The following is a 9,484-nucleotide window of genomic DNA, read 5'->3' as shown; positions in this document are numbered from 1 at the left end:
TTTTTAGGTGGAACCGGGGATTGAACTCAGATCCTTGCGTTTGCCAGTCAAGCGCTTATCCTACTGAGCCATCTCCCTGGCCCTATTTTTAGGAAATTATTTTTGCTTTCTTGCAGTCTCACTTTGTGAGGGTCTGGCTTCCAGAGGTAAGAGAGCTGGTGTAGGATTATAGATGTTAGCATCAACTTTCACCTTTTTGTTTATGGCTCTTTTGCTTTCATTCTAGTACATTTCAAGAACTTTGTTGATCAATGTGAAAAAAGACATGTGCACGAATAGTTTTGCTTTTGCAAAAACTAAATGGCTATAGCCCACCTATTCTTTCCCCTCCTGTTTGCAACGTGCTGGCCACCTGTCTGCTGTGGTAAGCCTCCAGTCACAGTTCAGCCTTACTGTCTTGCTCTATGCTATGCTTAGCCTTAGAGACTTGGCTTCTTCTGCTCACTTGTTTTTGAATTCAGCTTCCTATCTATTCCCAGGCCTCTGGAAATGACACACTGCTTTGGTGCTATCTCTGCCCAGAGTTTTTGCTGTACCCACAGTGGTAGTCGCTTCTGATCCACATTATTGCCAGTCAATACCTATGCCCTCCAACCTCAGCTTCAGCCCTTGTAGCTTCCCAGGACACTATCTATCCAGAGTAACCCTGAGGGAGAAGTGCATTTGTACCTCGTCAGAGAAGTCTAAGAACCTGTGGCTTGTTTCCTTCTGAAGGCTGAAGATGGATGACAGGTGCTACCCAGTGATTTTCCCAGATGAGCGGAATTTTCGCCCCTTCACCGCAGACTCGCTGGCTGCAATAGCAAAGCGGATAGCGATCCAAAAGGAGAAAAAGAAGTCCAAAGACAAGACAGTATCGACACCCTCACCTCGACCTCAGCTTGACCTAAAGGCCTCCAGGAAGTTGCCTAAGCTCTACGGCAACATTCCCCCTGAGCTGGTAGGGAAGCCCCTGGAAGATTTGGACCCATTCTACAGAAATCATAAGGTAATTTTGTGATCACATGGAGATCTTCCAGTCATTCAGTTGTAACTGATCTTACAGGTCTACCAAATACTAATCTTGGGCTTCATAGAGAGTGGGCTGTGCCTTGCCTTTGCTGTTGCTCCATGTTATTGCCTTCATAGTCTTGAGAAGCCCTTTAAGTTCCCATTTTCTCTCCCTGATCCATGTGTTGAGGGAGAAGAGAAGGTCAAGGTACAACAAACAGATTAAAAGGAGAATAGAGAGGGCCGGGTATAGCGGTGCACCACTGTGATCCTATCACTCAGGAGGCTGAGGCAGGAAGATTGCCATGAATTCAAGACCAGCCTGAGCTACAAAGTGAGAAAGCATACCTGGTTTGCATGCCCTTAAAATTGGACATAAAGGGAGCTGAGTGTAGAGAGGAAGGAAGGAATAAACAAGGGGAAAAGAGACAAGGGAGGAAAAATATTCTAGTGTTTCTCCTTATGATCCAGATCTTACGACCTTATGATCCAGAGCTCACAGACTTGTTGGCGCAGTTGTTAGCACTGAGTTGACTGGGAGACGCTTCTTTGTGCCTATGTCCTATAGGGGACCCAGGGTCTAGGAAGTACCTGGCATGCTTCAGACTGTCCTAGAAGGACGGGCTGTTCAAGTCTCTGAGGCTGTTGCATTGTATCTCCCCAGCTGGTCTTCCCTTTTAACCAAAAGACATAATACTTGTTTTGAGCTCCACACACTCATCTGAGGCTGGCACCCTTGGTGAGAGGTGCTTATACCAGTCAGACAGCCAGTAAGACAGGAAGCTGGGGCTCAAACTCATGCTCTTTCTATAATAACAGCATTAACAACCCTATGAGCCATTTAATTTTCCTATGGAGGTCAAGAAAAATAATCCTATCCACATTTTGCTCTAGAGCCAGATGCTCTCAGACCAGTGTATTCCAGCAACTCATTGAAAGAAGGTTGACAATCCATGGTGGCTGCTGTTCTGAGTCAGGAGAGCACTTGCTCCACTACTTTTGTGCATGTTGCCAAGGTCTCTTCTTCCTCTTTGAGAGCATGCTGGGCCACATGCTCAAGTAGGACAACGTTTTACCCTGTGAAGGCTTTTGTAACTGACAGCTTTGGGACCACTTAAGAGGAGAGCCAGATCACAGTTAAATGGAAAAAAAGGGAAGTCTGAGCCCTGATTTTAGAGGCCATGAGAGACAAGTTATTGTCCAGGAGTTGCTCCATTCTGAGAGTTTGGGAACACATTGTGGGTAGACACAAGCACAAGCTTGGTATTCTTCAGTGGGCAATTTGGGTGGGACAGTGATGATTTGGCAGGTCTGTTCTGTACTTGGCATCCCTGAACTACCCACCAGAAGCCAGTAGAGCCCCTAGGAATTGTGTCAGGAGACCAAAAACACACACACATTTCCAAATGCTTTCTGTAAGGGAAGCACTCACCTCTTCCACTAGTTAAGTACTAATTGCCCCAATATATATGAGGGTGGGAAGAAAGGGAGAATAAGTCCAAGACACTTGGTGATTTTTTCCTGAAAGATCTTAAAGATTAGAATATATTGGTTACATTATGTAGAACTGCTGAAGCCTGCAGTGTAACTATATATGGACTCTCCAAATCCCTTTCTATATTAAGAATCCTTATAAAGTTTTTTTATCATGCCAAATAGTAGTTTAAAATAATACATTAATGTGACTCTCTAAACCCAATTTTCAGTACTAGGGTGATAGCTTGGCAGTCTAAGCACCTGCCTGGCAAGTGCAAGGACCTGAATTCAATCTCTTGTACTGCGTGCTCTGCCAGTCCTGGAATCCCAGGCATACTGTGCCAGCCCTGAAACTGGGTGTGGTGACACATCCCTGTAATCCTAGTGCTGGAAAGGCTGAGACAAGAGGATCACTATGTGTCTGAACTGTGTCATGAGACCCTGTATTAAATAAATAAATACAACTCCCCCCCAATTTTCATCTCTTAAAATTCTTTCGAAATCCTCACAAAGGCACATCATGAAGTTCAATATTAAGGGCTTGCTTTTTCCCAGTTATTACTCCATACCCTATTTTCTATGTTTTCATATCTGGTTCTTTCAGAATATCCTAGCAGATAAGTAGCTCACATTCCAGCACTTACCTTGAGACACAGGTCATGGTGGTGGTGGTGGTGGTGATGGTGGTGGTAATAGTGGTGGTAATAGTGATGGGAGCCACTGGGCTCCAGAGTCACAGGTTAGCTTTTTAGAAAGTACCTGAGGCTTCAGAATGACAATTCTGCAACCGGGAATGACAGTTCTCATTATATGCTAAGCTAGGACTGAACCTATGATTCTCTAAATGAACTAATAAATATTTTGCTGTTGCACTTAATTTCTGTTGTGTTTGGTTTTCTGCAGACATTTATGGTGTTGAACAAGAAGAGAACAATCTACCGCTTCAGTGCCAAGCGTGCCTTGTTCATTTTTGGGCCTTTCAATCCCATCAGGAGTTTAGCCATTAGAATCTTGGTCCATTCATATCCTTTTATTAAGTCCTGGTCATGTGAAAAGTGCACAAGCCCTGGGGGTTCACGTGTTTGCTAAACAGGATCCAATTCTCATTCTTTCACCAAGTACTAGCTGAGTGCCACTGTGTGGCAGGCGCTGTGCTGATGCTGGCTGTGAACATAGTGTGGTACCCTGTTGTGAGACCCTTGGCTTCAGGAGATGATGTGTAGGCAGGCAGTTTCTATAGTATGGAGGGGAGGTGGCAGCATGAAGAGAAAGAAAGGCCCTGCTGTGCTTTGGAGACAGTGAGGCTGGTAGGCTGACTTCTTAGAGAAAGGAACATCTAAACGGATACTTGAACAGAGAGGCCTGTGCACCGTTTGAGTGGATGAATGTATTGTGTTGGGCCCACACAGTGTTTAAAACACTTAGGAAACATTTTCTAACACAGACAGTTCATATTTCTAACTTCACTTGAAAATTGAACTTCTGCCAAGGGTAGGTCTGAATTCTTACTTGGCAAGAAGTCAGTATAGTACAGAATCACTCCCTCTTTTGGAGAGGGGAAGCAACCTCTTTTTTGTAACATCTGTATCTCTCTTCTGCTCCAATATCAACTATTTTCACAAATGTGTATGATTTGCCAACCTTTTTGCAGACTGACTTTTAAGGGATAAAGAAGAATTATTAAGCGTTTTTAAGGTGTGAAGGATATTGCAAGAAATGCTAGATATTTTGTACAGGTGAAAAAGACATGGATTAGTAGGCCTAATAAAACATCAAGGAGAAGAGGCTTGGGAGATAGCACAGTAGAGTAAGTGCTTGCCTGGCAAGTACAAGGTCCTGAGTTCAATCCCCAGTTCTAGAAAAAAAAAAAAAAAAAAGAAAAACATCAAGGAGAATGATAATGAATAACTAGCTAGGGTGGGTTGGAGGTTGGGAAGTGGGCCTGGGAGTGGAGGTTCTTACTTAAGTGGTTAGTGGAAAAAGGTTCTCTGAGGACAGAGGCAAGCAGGATGAGACAAGAGTTGTCCAACTTCGATGCAAGGAATCAGATTTTTGTCATATGTATGAGCTAGACATGTAGAAAGGAATGTGGGAAGTTGCCATTCAGCAGGAAGGTATTCTCCAGAAGAGATAGGAATGAGTTGTTTTTAGTCAACTCTCAGAGAATAGGTGCACCTCTGGAAAAGACAACCAGGAGGCCCCATTACAGTAATAGCCTGCACCCACTAGCCAGTGTCATGTGCTGACCTGCAGAGTGTGCCTTAATGCCATGGTCACATTGTTCAGCTTTTTCATCATCTGCACTGTTGTGGTCAACTGTTTGTTCATGGCTATGGCTGGTGCTAAAGAAAGCAAGCCTGACCTTTCTGAGTAAGTATTTTCCTTCATTCACCTATCCTGAGGTCTTCAACAAATATGCCTGAAACAATAAGAATTATAGCTACATTTGAGGAGAAGGGGAGGGAGCAGGAGTGGGAGAAAAAGGAAGAGTAGGATGGACAAGGAGGGAGGGAGAGGGAGAGAGAGTCTCACTTTCACAACATAAATGCTGGCAGAGTTAGTTTTATTTTTGCACATACTTTTTTCCTAAAGTACTTTTTACTTTGAGTATATATACTGAGTGTCAGAGAAACCAGTATCTTTGGGATCCTTAGCAAAGTTTGCCTAACCACATGACGATACTATGATTTTGTTTATTTTTATCAGTACATGCCTGTGGTACATAACAAATACATTCATTTTGGAGAATTGTTATAGTCGTATCACTTCTTAATCCTTTTTACTTGCCCTTCTCTTTGTTTCTTCCCACCTCTCTCTCTCCTGACCTCCATGCCATCTGTCTCTAGATCTGCTGCTCATTTGCAAAAGTTCTATCTCTTACCTATCTTTTATTTTGCTCTTTATTTCTCCTTCGGTTTCTTTCTTATATGAGGAACCATAAAATATTTAATCTTATGTGTTTGACATATTTCACTAAGAATTATGGTTTCAAGGTACATTAATTTTCCTGACAACGACTCAAATTTATCTATATATCATATTTTCTTTATCCATTTATCTGTTGATGGATGGATGGGCCACTTCCAAGATTTAGTTGTTATGAGTTATGCTACTGTAAATATGGGTACACATAAGATGTCTTTAATTCTTTGGGGAAGACACTTAGAAGAGGTATAGCTTAGTTGGTTGAAATTTTTAATTTTAGGTTTTTGAGAACTCTCCATACTTATTTCCATAGTGGTTGTTGTAGCTTGTATTCTCACCAGCAATGTTAGGATTCCTTTTTCTCCATGTCCTTGCCAGCACTTTCAATTGTTAGATTTCTTGATGATAGCTATTCTTTTTGGAGTAAGAGGAAATCTCAGTGTAGCTTTAATTTGTATTTCTTTAATGGCCTGAGATACTGAAATTTTTTTCATGTATTTGTTTGCCATGTATATTTCTTCTGCTGAGAAGTATCTATTCATTTCAATTGCCCATTTTTTGATTGGGCCATTTATTTTGAAAGGGCCTAATATTTTGAGTTCTTTCTATATTCTAGATGTTAGTCTTTTGTCCAAAGAGTAGCTGGCAAAATATTGTCCCTTTCTGTAGATTGTTTCTTCTTCTTGTTGTTTCTTTTGTTTGTCAAAAGCTTTTAAGTTTGATACAATCCCATTTGTTAATTTTTGATGGTATTTCTTGTGCAGTTGGGGTTCTGTTCAGAAAGTCCTCACCTATGTGTATGTCTTTATCTGTTTTATCTTTATTTCATCGAGCTGATTAAGTGGTTTGTCATGAATGCTTTTATCAGATTGAGATAAAATCCTTCTGTACCTATGTTTTCAGGTTTTTTGTCATGCATGGATGTTGGATTGTGTAAAAGGATTTTCTTGCACTGATTGAGATAATCATGTGATTTTTGTCCTTCTGTTTATGTAATGGATTACACTTTCTGATTTGTCTATTTGAAACATCCTTGTATCCCTTTGATAAAGCTAACATGATAATGATTTATGATCTTTTTGATGATATGCTACATCCTGTTTGCCAGTATCTTGATTGTTTTTGTATCTGTGTTCATTAGAGATAATGGCCTATTGTTTTCTGTTTTATTTTTTTAGGTTGGATCCTTGTGTGACTTTGGAATGAAGGTGATGCTAGCTTCCAAGAATGACTTTGGGAATACTCCTTCCTTTTTTATTTTATTAAAGAGTTTGAGGAGTATTAGCAATAGGTCTTTCCTGAAATTCTTATAGAATTTGGTGGTGCATCTATCAAGTCCTGAGCTTTTCTTAGTTGGTATATTTCTAAATTCAATTTCCTTGCCTATTTTTGGATTATTTAGTATTAAATTTTTTTGTTGTTGTTCAGTTATGTATTCATATGTAACTAAGAGAGGCCAGAGAGATAGCTCAGCAGCATATGCACCTGCCCTGCAAGTTTGATTCCTCGTACCAAAACAACCAACCAACCTACCATATGTAACTAGGAAACTTGCCATTTCTTCTGAGTTAGCCAATTTATTGGCATACTGTTTTGTGAAGTAGTTGGTAATAATCTAGATTTTGGCAATGCCCATTTGTGACTTCACTTTTTCCTTTCTCATTGCATTGTTTCTTTTCTTTCTATTTTTGCTAAGATTGGCTAAGGGTTTGTCCATTTTGAATAATCAGTTAAACTCATCGATTCTTTGTAATTTTTGGTCTCAACTTGAATTTCTACTCTGATCTTTATCATTTCTGCTCTTGTACTATCTTTGGTTTGATTCTTCCTCTTTTTATAAGACCTCAAGGTGTATCACTAGGTTAATTATTTGGGCACACTCTGTTTTTTAATGTGGACATTATAGCTATAAACTTTGCAGATTGTTTTGTTGTGTCCCATAAATTCTGATACTTTGTACTGGCATTATCATTTAGTTTTAGGGATTATTATATTTCTTATTTAATTTCTTTGTGACTCATTGATTATTTGTTTTTTGTTAAGGTCCCACTACTCAGTTTTGCAGTTCTGACTTGTAGTGATCCTCCTGTCTCAGCCTCCCTTAGTGCTGGGATTGCAGGTGTGTGACCACGCCCAGTTTGTGACTCACTGATTATTGAAGAGTCAGTGTGTTTGTGCAGTTGCTGTGGTTTCTTTTGCCACTGACTTCTAGTTTCATTGAATTATTATCTGATAATATACATGTGATAATTTTGATTGTTTTACATGTACTTAACCATGCTTTATGGGCTAACATGTGGTCTGTTTTGGAGAAAATTTTATGTCCAGCTAAGATGATTGTGTATTTTGTTGTTGTTAGGTGTAATGCTTTGTGTGCATGTATTAAATCCAATTGTTAAAGTGAATTTGGTTCCCTTCCAGTTGACTACTTCCCTTAACCAATATGTAGTGACCTTTGCCTCTTCTGGTCAGTTTTTGCTTAAGGTCCACTTTATTTGAAATAAACTTGTTTACAAATTCCTGTTGCATGGAATAGTATGTTCTATCCTTTTTAGTCTATGAATTTCTGTTTGTGCTTAGTGTGTTTCTTGTATGAAACAACATTAGGTCTTGTTTCTTGATCCATTGTGCAAATCTGTGCCTTTGACTGGTGAATTGAGACCATTCACATTGATGGTTATAACTGACAGGTATTAACTTATTCTTGTCATTGGCTTATTTTTCTCCTGCCAATTACTTTTCTTTCCCATCTATTTAATTGATCATCATGTGAGATGATTTTTTCTTTGAGGGCTTAAAACAACTTCACTACAGCATCTCCTTGTCTTTAAGACTTGTGTTGAGAAGTATGCTGTAGTATGCATTGGTTTTCCTTTATCAGCCTTTTGTTGCTTTTTCCTCTTAACTTTTAAGATTCTCTTCTTGTCTTGGATTTCTGGTATTTTGGTTATGAGGTGTCTTGGAGTGGCCATTTTGCCTCATTTATCTGTATGTTAAATTGTGTTTCCATTTTTGGAAAGATTCCATTATTTCTAACAACAGCTTTTATTTCCCTTTGTTTTGGCTTAATAAGATTTTTCACAAATTCTAGTTAATCTTAGATTAGTTCTCTTTGCATCACCTAGCAGCTGTTGGGTCCGTTTTTCATTTTCTCTCTTTTTTAAAAATTTAATTTAATTTTATTTTAAACGAGTAAAAACAGAAGCAACAAGTAGAAAAAAAAGACAAGGTGACATACAATAATACATATGTTGCAGATTTTCAGAACAAGAATAGCTAATAATGATTGTTATATTATCTATTTTTTATTATCTCTGTTGCTCAGATTAACAGATATAGTTATGTAAGATCAGAGAAGTAATTGAATATTGACACTTGCTTTTAAGAAATCTTAACTTTTTCCTTGTGTTTTTTGTTTTAATTCATTTTTAAAGAGTATAATAATTGATAAGACATTAGAAATGATACACATTTAGAAGACCAAGATAAGAGGTATTCAACCATGTCATTTTCTCTTTTTATTTTAAAGGTATGTGTCATTAATTGATTACCAACTATAGCGCCCTCTTCTAGCTCTAACGGCCTGTATTCATTGATCACTTCTGCTTCCCATATGTGTTGGTTACTTTTCCTCTTGTTACTGGGACAACATACTTGACACCCAAAATTAAGGAAGCAAAGGTTTATTTAGCTAACAGTTACTGGAGGTTTCAGGCCATACTCAGCTGGCTCAAAGGCAAACTGGCACATGACAGAGGGCAGCGACTTATGGTGGCAGAAAACAGCAAAACAGCAAGAGAAAAAGAGAGGAGCAACAATGGCAGCAGCAGTGAGCGAGCCTTTCTCTCTTCCTTATATTGCATCTAGGCTGTCTGCCGCAGGTTGAGTGTAGCACTCACACCCATAATCACAGCATTGGATCATGAATTAATCACAAACTCTAGAAGCCACTCCACAGCTGCCTGAGGCTTTGTGGGGGAACAACTAGATACAAACCATACCACTATAGTTTTTTTATTTTTTATTTTTTCTTTGAATTTTTTTATTGGTACATTTTATATATACATAGTGATAACATTCATCATAGGGGAAT

General features: G+C 39.1%; 1 protein-coding gene across 1 annotated transcript in view; it reads left to right on the top strand.

Moving 5' to 3' along the window:
* Positions 1-721: 721 nt before the first annotated feature.
* Positions 722-9,484, top strand: part of Scn11a (sodium voltage-gated channel alpha subunit 11) — a 145,955-nt gene continuing 137,192 nt past the window's right edge. The window contains exons 1-3 of the mRNA XM_023702198.1: positions 722-988; positions 3,370-3,488; positions 4,744-4,836. Of these exons, the coding sequence (XP_023557966.1) occupies positions 722-988; positions 3,370-3,488; positions 4,744-4,836 (479 nt within the window). The remainder of the gene's footprint in view (positions 989-3,369; positions 3,489-4,743; positions 4,837-9,484) is intronic.

The sequence above is a fragment of the Octodon degus genome, unplaced genomic scaffold, assembly GCF_000260255.1.
Source record: "Octodon degus isolate 3935 unplaced genomic scaffold, OctDeg1.0 scaffold00147, whole genome shotgun sequence".
In the NCBI taxonomy this organism is placed as follows: Eukaryota; Metazoa; Chordata; class Mammalia; order Rodentia; family Octodontidae; genus Octodon; species Octodon degus.
This window is presented reverse-complemented; position numbering and strand designations above follow the sequence as displayed.